Source organism: Zophobas morio, unplaced genomic scaffold (assembly GCF_036711695.1).
Source record: "Zophobas morio isolate AGI-343-1 ecotype UQ-CSIRO unplaced genomic scaffold, CSIRO_AGI_Zmor_V1 ptg000021l, whole genome shotgun sequence".
NCBI lineage: Eukaryota > Metazoa > Arthropoda > Insecta > Coleoptera > Tenebrionidae > Zophobas > Zophobas morio.
Window position 1 is genome coordinate 960132 of NW_026972126.1, and position 18734 is coordinate 978865.

General features: G+C 32.7%; 1 protein-coding gene across 2 annotated transcripts in view; it reads left to right on the forward strand.

The window, feature by feature from the left end:
- Positions 1–18734, forward strand: part of LOC135132175 (protein amalgam-like) — a 165827-nt gene that overhangs the window by 123193 nt on the left and 23900 nt on the right. For both annotated transcript variants that reach the window (XM_064060161.1, XM_064060162.1), the window contains one exon: positions 689–961. In XM_064060161.1, coding sequence (XP_063916231.1) covers positions 689–961 — 273 coding nt within the window. The remainder of the gene's footprint in view (positions 1–688; positions 962–18734) is intronic.

Below are 18734 nucleotides of genomic sequence, written 5' to 3' on the forward strand. Positions count from 1 at the left end.
GGCAAGGGAAGTTCTGTCTAAATAACTTTAGACGAATTTTGTATTTGATCAAAAGATTTACATTTTAGAGAAGTTTACAACAACCGGTTATTTATAAGTATGTAAAATATTGTGAAAATGATAAACCTAAGATTACACACTGTAAGTAAGTATTACCGCTTAGAATGATGTCAAACGCCATTTCTTGGTATAAATTTGGAACTATTTGATAACTTAGAAATTGATTAGGACACTTAATTAGGACATTTTTTAACGGGATGTAAGTTCCGAAACACGTTCCTCTTACCTGACTTTTTTGAAAAAGATGTTTAGATGTGTATATTTTGTTAATGCTCGCTCTCAACAAAGAATAATTAACATACCTAATTTGCAGAAAAAATCTTTATACATAAACGTATATGGTATAGTAAAGAATCAGTTAGACTAATTCTTGTTTCATGTCTCTCGTGATATAAACTTCGAAAATGCAAGTCTAATTGCAAAACAATATAGAGTTACGGCAATTCAATTGTGTGTTTAATAAATGTTCACGCGATGAATAAAGTCGAAGTTATTTTATTATTAATTTCTATCAGTCTACTCTTTTATTAAGTTAAGGGATAGTATTTATTCTGTGAAATACTGAAGCAAATAAAACATCCCCGAGATATTTTTTCAGCGGCTCATGAAATTTATATCCTTCTTACAGTGCCTCCTCGAATCCATTACGTGTCTCACAGTGGTCCATTGGAGGTCCTCCAGGGTGCCACAGTGAAGATGGAATGCCGAGCGTCTGGCAATCCAGTGCCAACAGTTGCCTGGACCAGAAAGAACAATGTTTTGCCAAGCGGAGAGCGTTCGGTTTCTGGTTTATCCCTCGTAATTCAGCACGCCGACCGCCATTCCGCGGGCCAATATCAATGTTCTGCTGATAACGGTGTCGGCCAACCTGACACACGTCATATCACCCTCAACGTTTTGTGTAAGTACAGGCAGTGTTTCGTTGCTAAAAGATGGGACTGCCGTTTTGAGATAAAAGTGTGCCCTCGTTCATTTAAACAGACATGGACAGGAAAAAATTACCACTATCTTTTTCCGTGTAATGACAACGAGAAATCGCACTTACTCCGGCAGCGGTTTCCTATGTTCCGTGGTAATCATTGTGGTGAAATACTTCACGTTTTATCACTTTAAACCAAACAAATTAAACGGTAGAAAGTTTGATTTATTTCCAGTGGTGGCTTTTGGCTCCTTGAATAGGGGGCATTTAGAGAATACAATTTTTGATAATAAGTATGTATACATGTGCAGAACCCATATTTTTTGTTTTACTTTAAATACTGAATACAGTAGGTTTCCACATCACCTTGAGGTACTACCGTACGGCGGTCTCGCCATAACAGCCCTACTGCCAATGAAAAAAAATAAATAAATAAAAAAAACATTTTTTTCAAAACAACACAAAATATAAAAAGGGTAAACTAAATAGCTATTATAAAAATTCAAAAAAACAACAAGCTTGGGTTGGTAATGATGAAAGCAATACCTAAATAACTTGCTGTAAGTTTTTAGTTACTTTTGCAAACAAAATCCCTTCGTATATTTTTTTAAGATACAAAATCATTCATAACTAATTCGTTAAAATTTTTGGTATTCTGAATCAAATCTTTTTCGACTGAACACATTGCCAAAGCACATAGCTTATCCTAGGCCATAGTATGCCCCGTAATAGATTTAATTCTTTCATTCTTTTTAGAGTTGAAAAACAACACTCACTTTTAACTGTGGTCATGGGAATTGTACAAATTATTTCCAGCAGCTTAACGGTTTCTTGAAAGACATTTGTGAGCTTGTTTAAAAAAAATGGAGTAAGTGAAGCGCTCCATTAGCTTAACCAAAATCTTCTCTTCTGTAGATGGTCTTTAATACTTGTTTTAGTAATACAGATTCCATTTTTTACTGCTGAAATTATTTTTCAGGAAATGTAACCGAATAATCTTGAAAATACGTTACATCAAATAACAAAGATGCTTCTAAACAATCAGTGAATGAAAATCTATCAGTTATATTAGAAATGATAACATCGCACACCTCTTTTGCCATTTGTATATTGTTATCAGCATCTCGTAGTCGTTTTGTTGGTGTTTCTACATCATCATTGTCATTAACATTATAATAGTCGTAATTACTTTCATCGCTAATCTTCTGAATTGAATTTTTAAAAGCAGACATATATTCCTGAATCTTTACACTATATAGCTGTCGTTCTGAATTAATATAAAGAATATCGGAATTTGGAAGAATTTTGTTAAAAAAATATAACCAAAAATTAAAATCTGGGTCCTTCAAATAATTCATCAACCCTGTGAGTTTTCTAAGAGTGGCTTTAACATCTTCATTTTCAATGACATAGTTTAAACATTCCAATAAATATTTTTGTTATATTTAAAAACAGTAGAACCCACTCGAGAACTAAAATTCCATCGGGTGTTTGACCCACTTGGTAGTCTTTTTTTTGACGATGTTGTTTAAAATTTGAGTACGCTTTGGCGAACGAAAAAAAGAGAGCAAAAACCTTCAATATTGGCAAAAAATACTTTAACCTGCTTAAGTGCTTATTTTAAAGTGCAATCCTTTTTAATATATAATCATTCATCGTGTGAGTGATCGCTCTCTGAAGGTGTGCATTTTACAGTGGTTTGTTTAATAATTAATTGATTATATTAACAACATCCTATAAGGAAAATCTGTAAGTAAACGCAGTGTGTTCTACAATAGACTTATTGCGCTCCAGATCGTAATAACCATGGATTGAAGTGTTGGTGTGGAGTTTTACACTACTGGAGTGATAGTTTTTTCCGTTTTTTTTTCAATTCGCCTTATCAATCTATTTAAAATAACGGCTTTGTCTTGGATATTAGTAAGTCTCTTCCTTCACTCTTGCTATCTTGTCATCCTCTCCGTGGCCTTGCCCATTTCTGTCTTTAGTCACCGCGAAAGGCTCCGCAGGTGTGAAGAGGCTCTCCTACTCCTACCGTCCTTTTAATCCAGAATGTCTAATAAATGTGCCTGTTGCAACAAAACGTCTGAATCGCACAGATTAGTCAGATGTTGTGTATGCAAAAAACCATTTAATATAGATTGTGTAGGCCTTTCAACCGTGGAAGCTAGGAAACTTCATTCCAACGAAGGGCTTTCCTGGTCATGCACTAAGTGTAGGGATTTAGGAAATGATATTATCAGTTTGAAATCTGTGATTGTTTCTTTACAAGATGAAATTGTGAAATTTAAGGAAACGGTTACCCCCTCCAAATTATCTAATCTGCTTAACATCGAAAGAACAGTCGCTGAATTTCAAGAGCGCGAAAAAAGGAAGAACAATATTATGATTTATGGTGTAATGGAAGGTATTAAGATCTCGAAAAAAGAACAAGAGATTAAGGATGTCGATTTACTCACTCAAGTTTTTACCAGCCTTCAAATAACTCATAATGATATTAAACCTGTAAGATGTGGAAAATATGACGCCAATATTCCGCTATGCAGACCTATTAAAGTTAATCTACCAAGTTCTGATGATGTAATAACTTTATTAAAAAATACCTCCAAGTTGCGTGAAATGGATAACTACAAGCATATTCGATTTTCAAGTGACCGTACTCAGATGCAGACTGAATTGTACAAAGAGATGAAACAAGAATTGGAATCCAGAATAAGTAAAGGGGAAACTGATATATCAATAAAATACGTACGTGGAGTTCCTACAATTGTTAAAACCAACTCGGTAAACTAAAAATGCCCAACTGTACTCCATCTCATCAAGACATAAATATATATTATCAAAATGTTCGGGGCCTTCGCTCCAAAAGTCATAACTTTTATGTTAATAGTTCTGACTCGGCTTATGATTTTGTAATAATATCTGAAACCTGGCTATGTGATTCTATCACTAATAATGAACTGTTTCCACAATCTTACAGTATCATGCGTTGTGATAGACGCTCTGAATCAGTTGGTCGCTCCACTGGTGGGGGTGTACTGATCGCTTATTTAAACAAATATTTCTTTGAATGTGTAAATACTTCTCATATTAATGATATCGCACCCTTAGTTGATATTGTCATTTGTAAAGGCACTATAAAAACAAATACCATCTACCTTGTAAGTGTTTATATTCCTCCAGACGTTTCATCTGCAGATATGTGTTCCTTCATTGACGCTTTAGTGCCAATATTACTAGACAAATCATTTATTATGGTCGGTGACTTTAATTTACCTGAGTTAACAACTGACACTGCTTCCAGAGCTACATGTTCAAAAACTCGTTGTTTTATTAACTTTTGTTCTCTTATGGGTCTCAACCAACACAATAATGTTCTAAACAGCAATGGTAAAACGTTAGATCTTATTTTAACCAATATAAAATCTATAATTAATGTTGATCGAGAAGCATTTCCATGGGTCCAAGAAGATCGGCATCATCCAGCGCTATCTATAAATACAACACTAATTGATGTTGAAACTGTGCAATCCTTTCCATCCGCTGACAATATTAAATACAATTTTAAACGAGCAAATTTTATAAATTTGTATGATGACTTCATAAACTTAAATTGGTCATTTTTGGATTCTGCAACAGACGTTAATGAGGCACTTAGTCTATTTTATGACAATATTTATAAAAGTATTGATAAGTTTGTACCAAAAGTAAAATGTTACACTTCCAAATATCCCATTTGGTATACTCCTGACATAAAAGCAAACATCAAAATAAAGGAAAGACACAGAAATAAATGGAAGCGCACCAAAAATGAAAGCTATTTATTAGAATTCAATAGACTGCGAGGACTAATCAAAACGCAGATTGCACAAGCATATCAAGCCTTCACGTTACGATCTGAGAACTCATTACTAAGTCAACCAAAGGACTTTTGGCGGTTTATTCGTCTTAAAAATAAGGACACTAGAATTCCTGGAGTTATGAAACATAATAATGATTCATATGATGATCCTCAACAAATTGTAAATTTATTCGCTTCGGAATTCTCAAAAATCTTTGCAAGCTCGTCTTCCTATAAACCAGTAGATGTTCACTCGTATTTACCTCCGGTTATATTGAGTCGTGTTTCTGAAGAAGATGTTTTCAACTTTTTACGTAGACTCGCAAACAAGGAAACCTGTGGTGATGATATGTTGCCATCTTTTCTTATAAAAGACTGTAGATATGTATTTGCGCGTCCGTTGTCAAAAATTATAAATCTATCTCTACAAACGTCAACATTTCCTGAAATATGGAAGAGAGCTTGTATCGTACCAGTTTTAAAAAGCGGCAATAGGTCGGATGTAAAGAACTACAGGCCAATTGCGATATTATCCATCTTTAGTAAAGTTTATGAACAAATTCTATATGAAGTTATTTATAACAAAATTAGATCTTACATCTCTCCTTTTCAACATGGGTTTATGTCTTCTAGATCTACAGTCACCAATTTGTCATGTATAACTCAAGACATCTGTAAATCTATTGATAGAAATACTCAGATAGACGTCATCTATGTGGACTTCTCAAAAGCGTTCGACAAAATCGATCATGATATACTTCTATCAAAACTAAGTGCATTTGGACTATGCCCGCAGCTTTTAAGATTAATGACATCCTATCTCTCAAACCGTTTAAATTATGTTCACTTTAATGGCTTCACATCTTACGAATTTGTATCAAAATCTGGAGTCCCTCAAGGATCAAACCTAGGACCCCTTCTTTTCAACATATTTATTAATGACTTGATTATTTCATTTACGTGTAAGACTTTAGCATATGCAGATGATCTTAAGCTCTTTCATTCAATTGTCCATGATGAAGACATGTTATTGCTACAGGAGAACGTTAACATACTGTTTAACTGGTGTATCCAGAACAAACTTCCTCTTAATTATGACAAATGCTGCTTTGTGTCATACACAAGAAAAATCCACCTAATTAACACACATTATGTACTTAACCACTATCAGATAGAACGTAAAGAGATGATAAAAGACCTTGGTGTAATCTTTGACAAAAAGCTTACATTTACCAGTCACATTGATATGATTTGCAGATCAGCCAACAAATTACTTGGTTTTATTATGAGAACCTCTAAAACATTTCATGACAGTAACGTGATATAAAGTTTGTATTATGCATTGGTTCTAAGCAAAATAGAGTATACTTGCGTAGTCTGGTCTCCACTATATCACTGTTACGAACTTCAGTTGGAAAGGATTCAGAAAACTCTTCTTAAATACATATCATTTAAGACTAATGGAGTTTATCCTGGAAGAGGCACGGATTACACACTTTTGTTAGAAAAACATTCCTTTACATCACTGACAAAAGGACGTAATCAACAAGCAGTGAAATTTTTTTTCAAACTTCTTTCCAATTCTATTGATTGTCAAGACCTGTTAGGCGAAGTCTTCTTTTTAGTGCCAAGAATGGGTTCCCGTTTTTCCGTAAGCTTTTTTGTACCTAGGCCAAGGACCAACGTTCTCAGGAACTCCCCTGTTAGCAGAATGTCGCACCTTGCTAATTGTATTTAACTAGAGCATTTCACTACTGTTTTTCATTTTTCATTCTGTATGTAATACTATGTATTATAATATATTATATATTTTTAGTTTTAGTTTTAGTTTAATAGCTTTAATTACGCTATTGTTCATTCCTAATAATTTATGTTGTCCTGTAATTGGAGTACCTCTGTTGGGCAATAAAGTTTATTATTATTATCATTATTATTAATATAAAATTTAGCTGGTGAGCATAGCAACGAATATAGTTCGCATCTGGATGGACATTTTTTATTTTCGCTTGAACTCCACTATTGTGGCCGCTTGTGACTGAAGCCCCATCATAGCTTTGAGCAATTAGGTTTTCGGATATTTTGGGGATACCAAGCTTTCCAGCTCGGCAAAAATTACTGAACTTAACTCATCTGAGTTATGACCAGAAGGCACTATAAAATCCATGAAACGTTCGTGCACTTTGGCATTTTTCAGAAAGCGCACAATGAAAACCAGTTGAGTAATGTTAGCATTATTGGTTTTTTCTTTAGCTTGAATTGCAATATAACGGCAAGTACCAATTTTTTGTTGAATCAAATTTTAACCTATTGCCAGTATCGAGACTAATAGCTTATTCTCAATTGATTTTGATAATCCACTAAACACTGTATTTTTAGAATGTGGGATTTTAAAGCAACGTCAATTTCTGACATTAAATTAGCCAACCCTCTAAAAATGCCTGAATTTGAACTATTCTTTGATTCGTTATGACCTCGCAAAGCCAGCTCGAATGACCCACAAAATTTAGTGCAATCGATTAATTTTTATTTTGCTTTACCTTTTCATTATGTTTTTGAATGCCAAGTCGATAAGCGCTATTTAATTGATTTCTTATATCTATCCGACCTAACGTGGCAAATTTTAGTGAAAGAAACAAATGTTTCTGACTTATACTGCGTTTTTTAATTTTTCCTCCTAAATGTTTTAAATCTGTTACTTCAAGTTTCCACCCAAGCTTTGTCGCAATCAGCTGATCCCACTAATAAATATACAAAACAATAAAAGGCATTGCTTTTGTACCAACCACAGAGCCATTCCGAATCTTTGTACATACATACTTTCATTAAATCTACGGCAAACCGTTTTGCCTTTTACTACATTTTCAACCAAAATTTTCATACCTATTAGGACGTGGTGGACCCAATACTTTGACGTGCACACGATCTTGAAAATTAAACACACCCTTTTTTAATTCTTTCTGCACCGAGTTCATTTTGAATAATTTTTTACAAATGTAAAATATGAGCAGTACACAATATTCGCTAAATTCACCGAAATCCCGCATCATGTGTGTGATTGTCGACTCGTTCGCCTCCGTCAGCGTTCGGAAATTATATTGGCTCTTTCGTTTCCGACTATCTGTCTGTCTGCCTATCTGTCCGCCGTCCGTGTGAATTTTTGTTGAACAGACAATCTCGAAACTACCGGATCGATCGTTGTCAAATTTTACATAATAGGTATATATTATCAATGTCCTGTAGACGGTAAAACGCTAATCAAACGTTGTCTAACCATCCCGACCAACAATGTGATGACGTACATATCTGTATACAGGGTGTACATTTTATCTGTTCACGCCTAAATATTTCTGCATAAGCAACCCATTTTACGTTTTGACTGAAATATTTTTCCTAGTAGTACTATGGTTTTTTTTTAAATTTAACTATCGATATTTCCTATACTGCATTTTGCGCATGAATATGCCTTGAAAAACTGCTAAAAATAAACCATAAAAGTAAATTTAAAAACAAAAAAACAGAATGCTGGCAAACACTTTTTAAATAAGCTAACTCTTGTACAACAAAAAGAATATAAATTATAAGGTATCCAAAAAAATAGCAAAAATTATGAACATATAGTAGCGGACCATTTTGTTATCTAAATGTGAACAAAAATGTATGAGTTGGCAGAGTTTAGAATTTAAAGTAAGACGAACATTTATTGGTTGTTATATTGATTATTGAGTATATGTGGAAGTATGTCGTGCAACGAAGTCGCACCAGAAATCGCTCTGCCAACAAATGTGGATAAAATGTGTAAAAGGTGTAATTCCAAAGTTACAAACGCTATTATAATATGCATAAGTGCAAAGTACACTACTGTCTGCAAATGTAATGGTGTGCTTCAAACATAATAATACTCATCAACAAGTGGACGATAGTGTATCTCCCACAGATGGAAAAGGCTCGGAATCCCATCAGCTAATCATATATAAGTTGCAAACTGAAAATGAAGCTTTAAAAATGGAATTATCATCGTTAAAAGAGGAACTGAGCCACATGAAAATGTGGCTTAATCAGCAGGTGGAAGGTAAGCATTCCGATACTGATACTATCGACAATACAAAAAGCGTAATCGAATATTTTAAAAAAAGAGCTTCTTGATAATTTTAATAAATTTAGAAACGAAATCAATAAAACTGTAGACAATAAACTCAATGAATTTCAAGCTAAAAAGGAAATCCCAATTTCTACAACAAAATACAGCGATATGGTAAAAAACAGAACGTCGTAATATTAATATTATTTAATAAAACCAAAAAATATCCAAAATAGTAAAGCTACTCTACAATCGACACAGCAAAATATTGATCCAGTGGTTGATGACACAAGTATCAACCATGTTAGACATCTGAGAAACGGAAATGTAATCAATAATAATCATTGGTTGCAACAAAAAAGAAGATATAACGAAACTTCAAGATATCAGTAAACAAAAGTTAGGTGAAGAGTACTTAATTCGAAAATCTGGTTTAGGCAACCCCATGATAAAAATTGTAGGACTATGTGAATTACACAGGGTTTCTATAAACGATTATATGGTTGCAGTAGGTCATGTAAACGTGCCGCCTCGCAGGCTTAACTCTAAATACCAAGTGCCCAAGGACGCATGACAAAGACCACACGCATCTGTATAACTGGTTGCCTAAATGCTTCATATCTTTTAAAAAAATAAAACTAATTCATTACAATAAAAAGAAACAAATTTATTGCGGCTAAACAGTAAATATTGCAAATATTCATCATTTTGTTCAATAGACATGTTCACTCTCTTTTTAACTTCAATAATATTTATCGAGATTTATCTTTGTCGACACTGCCAATTCTAACGAATCTGTTGATTACATCTCTAATGTGAGCCTCTAACGATGTTTTTTTAATTATTGAATTAGGGTATTTGGCCAGATATTCTTGCTTACAAGCGGTTACAGGATATAGCCATTCTTTGCTTCCGAAGTCTCATTGCGATAACAAGACATAACGATGAAAGAAGTATCTTTTCTTGTTCCATAGAATAAACCATTTTCACAGTCTTCGCTTCCTAGCACAAAAACACGATTTTCGTACGCAACCACCAAGAGTTTTGAAAACGATTGTTTTGTTGTTTTGAGCTTGGATCAACGAGAATTACTGTAATTCGCATTTGAAAAACGTTAAAACGGGTGGGCGGGGTTTGTATTTTGCTTGTTTTTTTTCTTATATGCACGTAGTTTTCTATTCACGACAAGAAACTGAAAACTTGTTTAAAATGGTAAATTTATAGAAAACTGTGTTTTCAGTTTTAGTTGTGAAGAATATGTACATAGGGAAGCAAAAAAAAAGGTCAAATCATAAGCCCCGCCCACCCGCCCTGTCTCAGTTGTGACTCATATTTTTTTGTACGTCGTGAGCAAGCAGGCGGAGCTTAATTGCAAAATCCTTATTTTTCTACGAGAAATTAACATGTGAAACATGTTCTTAATAAAACGTCTTGTTCAAAGTAAACTAAATGTTTTAAATGAAAAAGTTAAAACCAAACGGTGATTATGATATCTTTAATTGACAAAATAATTAAGTTATTAAATGTAACTCAGTATAAACAAAAAAGTGTTCTACTGGGCGGAGACTTTATTCTTCACTTTAACCTTGATAATGATAATACAAAAGCACAAATGTTTTCAAATCTTTTGCTTAGTTATGGTTTTGAGGCTCTAGTGCAGTTTACAACAACAAAAAATGTTCGTATTGATAAATTTTTTTCTAATAGGTATATCATGTGAAAATCTTGGAATACGTCCATTTGACACTCCATTTTCTGATCTTAGAGGTATTATTGTCCGTTTTTCAAAGATCGCCAAGACTAATGAATGTAAATTTAAAGTCACTAGACCTTTGAGAGATTCTGGGAAACTCTATTTGCTTAATTTAATAAATGCAGTAATTTGAGACTTTGTAGATTGATATTAATAATAAATTTAAATAATATTTTACATAGTTATTATATTGCTTTTCCTGAGAAAACTATTTTGATTAATAACAAATACAAAGTCTGGCGTAATAATTGGTTTTCTAATGACCTTCGAAAATGGAGAGAAACTTTAAACTTTCTTAATGGAACCTACAAATTACGTGGAACTCTGAATCAATGCTATCAGAATTTAGATGTAAATATAATTTAGCGATTAAGCAGGCTAAAAAACAGGCTAATGATAGATAAATATATTAGAGATCATAAAAACAATGTTAAAGCGATGTGGGAATTGATAAATTATAAAAAACCCAAAAAACAATCTAAACAAATTTCATTGTTAACATCTAATGAATTTAATGTCTTTTTTACAAATATTGCAGAAAACATTATTTCGTCTTTGCCTTCCTCAACACTGGACCCGATTAGATTAATGGAAAATATACCAGTAACCAGTATCTTTCAATTTAAACAAGTCTCATATGAGCAAGTGCGGGATGCCTTTGACAGCTTACAAAATAAGAACTCTTAAAATATTTATGGATTCACAGTTCCTAGTTATTAAATATGTAAAAATATTTTAATATGGCCATTTACCAAACTTTATAACATATGTAAGTATTAAAGAAAGTGTCTTCGAGTTCCCAGATTGCCTTAAAACAGCCAAGGTAGTTCCTGTATACAAAAAAGCAACGTGGATTATGCCAGTAACTATAAATTCATATCCGTACTTCCGATCTTGTCAAAGATTAGTGAAAAATTGTTGTTAACACAAATGATACATCATCTAAATAACTACAATTTATTGACGTCTTTTCAATTTGGATTTCGTAAAGGATTCTCTACAGCTTCTGCTATAAATTCATTAACGCATAGTATTATTCAGAGCTGTGAGCACAAAGAATTCAATGTAAATCACTTCTTAGATCTTAGCAAAGGATTCGATTGTTTATCACATAATATTCTACTACGAAAAATGGATTTCTATAACTTCCATCCGGCCAGCATAAATCTCATATTGTTTAAAAAATAGAACTTAACAAGTAACCTTGAATAGTAGTATCTTATCAGACTTTTCTTGTATTAAGTCCGGAGTTCCCCAAGGATCTATTAAGAGGCCTATATTATTCTTATTGCTCATTAATGATCTTCCAAATTGTATACCCGAAGCTGATGTAACGCTTTATGCTGACGATACTTGCATTGGTGTACAGGAACTACTCTCGATATTGTTTCAAGACGAAATAAAAAATGTATAAGTAAGGCTGAAGAGTGGTTTACTGCGAACAGGTTACATCTAAATAGAGAAAAAAATGTGTCAATGCTCTTTACGTTACGAACTTGTAATTACACTAACAGTTTTGCTGAATTTACAAAATACTTATTTAGGTGTCTATAAGTATTGATAAAGAACTTAACTGGAATCAACATGGTAATTACTTGTCTGACAAAATAGCAAAAAAACACGTTTGTTCTTCTGCATGAGAGCTAATGAGCTTTCCCTAAAATATCTGCGCAACGTTTATTATGCATTAATTCATAGCTATCTCGATTATTCTATCTTAGTCTGGGATCATTCATCTTCTTTAATAAGTTTATTTAAATTACAAAGAAGAGCAATTAGAATCATTGACAATTTGGGAACCAAGGACGATTGCAGAAAGTCTTACTTCATTGAACATTCTTGCATTACCCTCTCTCTACATATACCGTTGCTTGCGATTTATTACTATGAATGTCAATTTGTGTCCAAAAGTCAATTTCAAGTATAATTATAATTATGGTTGAAATTGATAATTATTAATTACAGCACAAGACGTCATGATATTTTATTTAAAAATTTATGTCTAACAAAATCTAGAGATGGCACTAATTATGTTTGCAAAAAACTTTTAAATGCTTCACCAAAAAAAAAACTTAGAAATAATTTATGTATCCTAAATTTTTTTGAAACATTTAAAAGCATATCTAATTGGGAAGGGCTTTCATTCATTAGAGGAGTTTCTAAATAATAATTTTGATGACTTATAGTGGTATAGTTTAACAATTCCTAACTTAACGTATATTATATTATTAGATTATATTAATTATGAAATTGTATTTTAGAGTTGATATTAATTATAATGTTTTCTTTTCTATGACGTGTGTAAATTCATGTTTTTAGCACAAATAAATTATATTCTATTCTACAGTTATACACAAAGCTTTAAAATAAGAACCTAAGTATTACATCTGTGTCCCATTTCATTTCGTATCACATAATTTTATCATGAACAAAGAAAAGTAGGCGATTACATATCGTACAGTTTTCCTTAAAAATGTATAAAACCGTGATTTAAAATTGTCTTGATAGATGTGATGTATACATTATAATATATTTATCCCAAAAATAATGGTATGCGATACAATTTAAAACCTATTTACTATGTACAATTTATTTTGAAGTGACGTCATCACATTAGTGGTGGGGATGATTAGACAAATTTTGGTCAGCGTTTTACTATCTACATGATATACCTAATATAAATACAAAATTTTACAACAATCGGCCCAGTACTTTCGGAGATTATCTGTCTAATAAAAATCCGGGACGGCAGACAAACGAACAGACAGACAGGCGGAAGCGGAGACCTATTTCTTCGTCGTCTAGGGGTTATGTTGGGTCGAGAAAATGCAAAAGTAGAGAGTCGGCTGACGAACTCGATCACAATACTTCCTTTGTTTACGCTCGGGAAGTAAAAATCTTTAAAATTATGTCTAAAAATACATAATATATCAAATTCTATCTATTGGAAAGTTAAATGCGGATCAGTAAATTTTATATGTATATTGAATTGATACTGGTATTAATAGATACAATTACTAATTTATCCAATTCTGTTCCTTTTTCAATAACGGCATTCCGTTCATACTTAAAATGACTAAATACTTAACTGAATCTTTAAAAACGATTTTTAATAAATGTACTATACTTGGTTCGCCATATTTTGCAAAGTTTTTTCTTCAAAACTTTCCTCTCTTTTAAATCAAACAAATAGCGCTTGCATACCAGAACGTATTTGAGAAGCATTTTCTTGGTATCTTGTCGGATGACGTCATCGACTTTTTGGTAGGAAAAAATATATAACACAATTGTAACCCAATCGTGTTCACAGAATTGACCGAAAATTAACTTTTTGAGACATCCATCCATTAGTATGAGCAGTTTTAAGAATTAAAAGAAAAGTAGAGAGAATCGTACAGCTATTGGGCCCAGAAAAGGGGACTTCACAGAATTTGTTCATCTTGGCGCAGATGAATTGTTGACTTTAATACGTACAGTTTAGTGTTGGTCATAACCATAACACTCATAACGTTACTGTGTTCCTAAAATTTTAAAAACACTCCAAGAGAGATTTCAAAGATAAAATAATCGAAACGATATACTTCATGCAGTAATTTTACTTAATATAATATCACTTAAGTGATTTTACGACTGAAACTATCTATGACAATAAAATATAAACATTATCCTATTTCCAAGCAGGTTTTTAATTAAAATAAATAAGTCTTTATTAAAAAACAACAAGAAACGAAAAGTCAAAGCTTGGTTAAAGTGTTCTAATTCCTAAACTACCGTGTGATTAACAATAAGTGTCTTCAAGCTGATGACGGTCACGCAAATTACTCGTGTTCAGCACCAACGTCAAAACGTTTTTTATTAATCGCATTTAGAGTTGAAAAGGTGAATGTGTAATTATAATTAAACGGCAAGAGTAGGAGCACATTAACATATTGGTTTACTTTACAAACATTGACATCTGTAATTTCGAAGATGTTCGGTAACCCGTGTAGCAGTGTTGAACATCATCTCTTTAATAAAACTGTCGATAGGCGCGAAGCAAAGAGCCGAAAACAGACAGATGGAGAATGAAAATGGGAGGCTTGCATTTTTGTATCCTATGAGCCCTGGAATAATCACAAATCATTAAATTAAACATTCTCAATATTGGTTCTTATCACGAATAATTTATGTGTAGTGCTTTTTCGCTTTTTTTTGCAGTTTACAGCATCAAATATTATTACAAAAATATTCATTGGTTTTTTATGTTTGATATACCTGTTTAGTTTTTCCTCTAAAATTATGGCTCAAAATTCAGGTCTTGTTTTACAAGACAAGCAATACCTGCTCTAGAGATAATCGTGTGCAGGATTCAAATCCGTCATAAAGTTGGATAAGGTGTACGATGTTGCGACGTGACGAAATTCCCTTGCTAACTGGAAGCATTGTTAGTTCAGCTCGAAAATAGAAACTTTATACAAGATCAATACTTTCGGGATTTTCCTATTTTCATTCCATTACGTTTAACTGTAAACACTCTTCGAGTTCTCCTGGTGTAGTCCCCAAAATTATATTACCAACTAGCAGGTGCCTATTAACAGAAAAACGCAATTACTGAAGTGGAAACTGTTCGGTTAGGACTTACTTTTCAGAAAGAATGAAACAATTTAGGCTTGGTGGTGCGAATGTTCCGACGAAAATAATGCCGGATTGTGCAAGCTTTTCCGACCTCATTTCGCTTTATTAGGGTTCGGAAAACTCACACTTTAAGAGCTTACACCTTTATATAATGTTGCTAGAGCCACGTGTATTGTAAATCACGTGGTTTTAGTTTGCTCACCCTGAGTTCAAGCATTACATGTCTTAACACTGCTTAGATTAGTGATGACAAAGTTTAGTCTTGTTGAGGATTAATCCTTGCATTATCGTTGTTAGATAAATTGCCCTGTTACTCATTAAACTGTAGCGTAGGATTAGTTAGTTTTTAGTTGTATCAGTTTCGATAAAGCGTGCAAAATACAGTGTGATAATTATAATATCTGATTTAAACCATAAAGTTTGAACATACGCGCGACTTGTCATATCTAAATTTATATAAGTTGAACAAAATTAACATGACTGTTACAGGAGAAGCCAAATAAAACAAAAATATGTATAACACGGACATCTTCAAAACATTGTTATTCTGATATACGCTCTGTGTTGATAAGCCCTTGCTTTAAATAAGTAATGGTGAAATTTAGACTTAACATTTATAATAAAAGATATTTATTTTTTAAAAAAACTGACTGCAAAACGTATACACTTATAAAAAAATTCTAAACGGCTATTTGTACGACTAAAAAAGAAAAAAAAATGGTCGTTTGTTACTTGTTTTGTTTTCAGAGAACTTCCCTCGCCTCTGATTTACAATGAAACATTTCCAACTTATAAATTTGATTTTGCGAATTTAATTTTTTTTTCAAGAGAACCCTTACAAGTTCGAGTAAAGATATGTTTATAGTGTTAAAGTAAATGTTAAGAAGTTCGTATATTTCAAATGGGTTTTTCCTTTACAAAATTTTGTGATAACGTCCTCAACATTTTTTTTGTAAGGACGCAGCTCAATTTGGATAGGTCCAATGTAATACTAATAATAACAGTATTGATTTTCCCAAATTTTCGGGAGTGAGTCCTTCCTGATTTAATCAATAAAATAATGTGACCCATTCATTAATTTTTTTGAGTCTGCATGTAGATTTCAAAGCAATCTGTTTTGCAATTCCTAACTAAATAAATAAAATAATGTCATTAAAAAATAATAATTGTTATTGACATCGAGCAGATCAGAGGTACCAATAGGATATAATAAACAAAAATTATGTTTCACCAAGTAAATAGTAATATAATAAGTGATTAATTAATTAATCATTTCACGTCATTACCCGTAATGATAGAAGTCTTGCCTGAAAACCGGCCATTTTCGGGTTAGTGGTGGTATATACATCACAATAACTTAATAAAAATATTTCTCTAACAGCGTGGAGGGTATAGTGTTCTAGTCATGTGAAAACTAACTAAATAAGTAATTCTGAATCACTACATTAAGCGTTTATTTCGAAAGGTACTAAAATTATTACTAAATACTTAAATACATTCAGATCGATTTGTTCCTTATTAAGCTCATTGTATATTTTAAACAGATTAAACATTGGAGAATGCGCGTGTTGATTGCTACGGGCGACTACAAAATAAAATAATAGAAACAGTCTTAAACTAATCTGCGGTACATTGAATTTAAAATAATTAAATAATGACGGAGAGTTAACAATATGTAATTCTACTAAGGATGTTATATAAAAATATTTGGAAAACCCTGATAAAGTTAGACTGCGTATATTTTAAAATAAAGAAATTTACAAAATTCGGGCTGTAATTTTCTCAAATCGCCAATATGAATTTGATAAAAAGGATACCATACATTAGAACAGTATTCAAATTTAGGCCTAACCAACGAACTGAACAAGGTAATAAAACAATCTACATTATTTTATTGATTAAATTAAAGGCAACACTTATTATTAGTATTACATTGGACCAACCCAGTTTGGTAGACACAAAATTTTGTAAAGTAAAAACTCGCTTGAAACATAAGGGTAGCACGCTTATTTACATTTACTTCAACATTACAGGCGTGCATTTGTTTTGTGCGCTGACTAGGTTCCGCGAATGTGGTATAGACATGTTTATAATCAACCAATTGTGAATTCCACCGTCAAAAATTAAAATAAAACCCAATGTTTTATATAATAAGCGGAAGCCGAAACAATAAAAATGTCTAGACGACCATCGGTTTTGTTTACAGTTTTTCTGTTTGACTCTCACGTATGCTATGTTACGCTTGTCGTCTTAAATTAAGAGTGCTTATACATAAACGATTTTCAGTTGCCTCTCCTAGTACAAGCCGGCGCCGTATACGTGAGTAAATTGTTTGGTTATTTTATTGATTATTACAAATCAATATTTAAAACGACCCGATTCATTTTCCCGAAAATTTGGGAATACAATAATTTTATTCCTAGTATTACACTACATCACTACATCTATCCCAACTGATATACGTGTCCTTGCAAAAATGTTGATGACGTCATCTCAATTTTTTTTGAATTCCAACTACAAAAATGTAATGAGAAAAAAAACACAATAGGCATGCAGTCGTCAAGTTTCCGACAGCGAGGGAAGTACTGTCTAAACTCTTTAGACCAATTTTTATGGTTAACTTTTAATTTGCTGTGTTCAGTACCTATATTGCGTAAATTGATTTATATCTCTCGGACGAGCTACACAGTCGTTAACGTCTTTAATGACTCTAACAATTTTCAAGTCATCATACACACTTTGTTACATCATTTATAAAAAGAGTAAATATTACTGGGCCTAGTGTGTGTCCCTGAGTGACTCCACTGGCTGTTGCAAAATGTATAGATCTGCATTCTCTCTATTCAACATATTGATTACGATCGGCAAGCAAAGACTTAAAAAGATCTGATAAGACCATTACATAAACCAAATTGACAGCTTTTCTCATAGCAAGCCAATATGTACAACATATAAAGCCTTCGAAACCGTGTTGTTAGTGAATAATTAAAGATGATGTATGACCACGAAAGGCACCGGCTAGAATACTATCAAAAATCTTAGCAAAATTGTTTACGACAGTAATAGGTCTAAAATTTGTGATTGCACAATAATTGTCTTTGGTTTTCTAAGCATTTTCCTAGTGTTTTTTCTTATTTATCATTTTAACTAATTCTTTACAATAACACTTGGGAAAAGTATACATTCTAGGTTGCATTACATATGATGCAATTATGTTATTCAGTTCATCATAGAAGTATTTATGAGCTTTATCGATATTATTTATATTATACGAGTAATACGTTAGACATATACCTAGTCAGCTTTTTACTTCCCGAGCGTAAGCAAAGGAAGTATTGCAATCGAGTCCGTCGGCCGACTCTCTACTTTTACGTTTTCTCGATCTTTCATGACCCCTAGAAGACGAAGAAATAGGTCTCCCATTTCCGTCTGTCTGTCCGTCTGTCCGTCTGTCCGTCTGTCCGTCCGT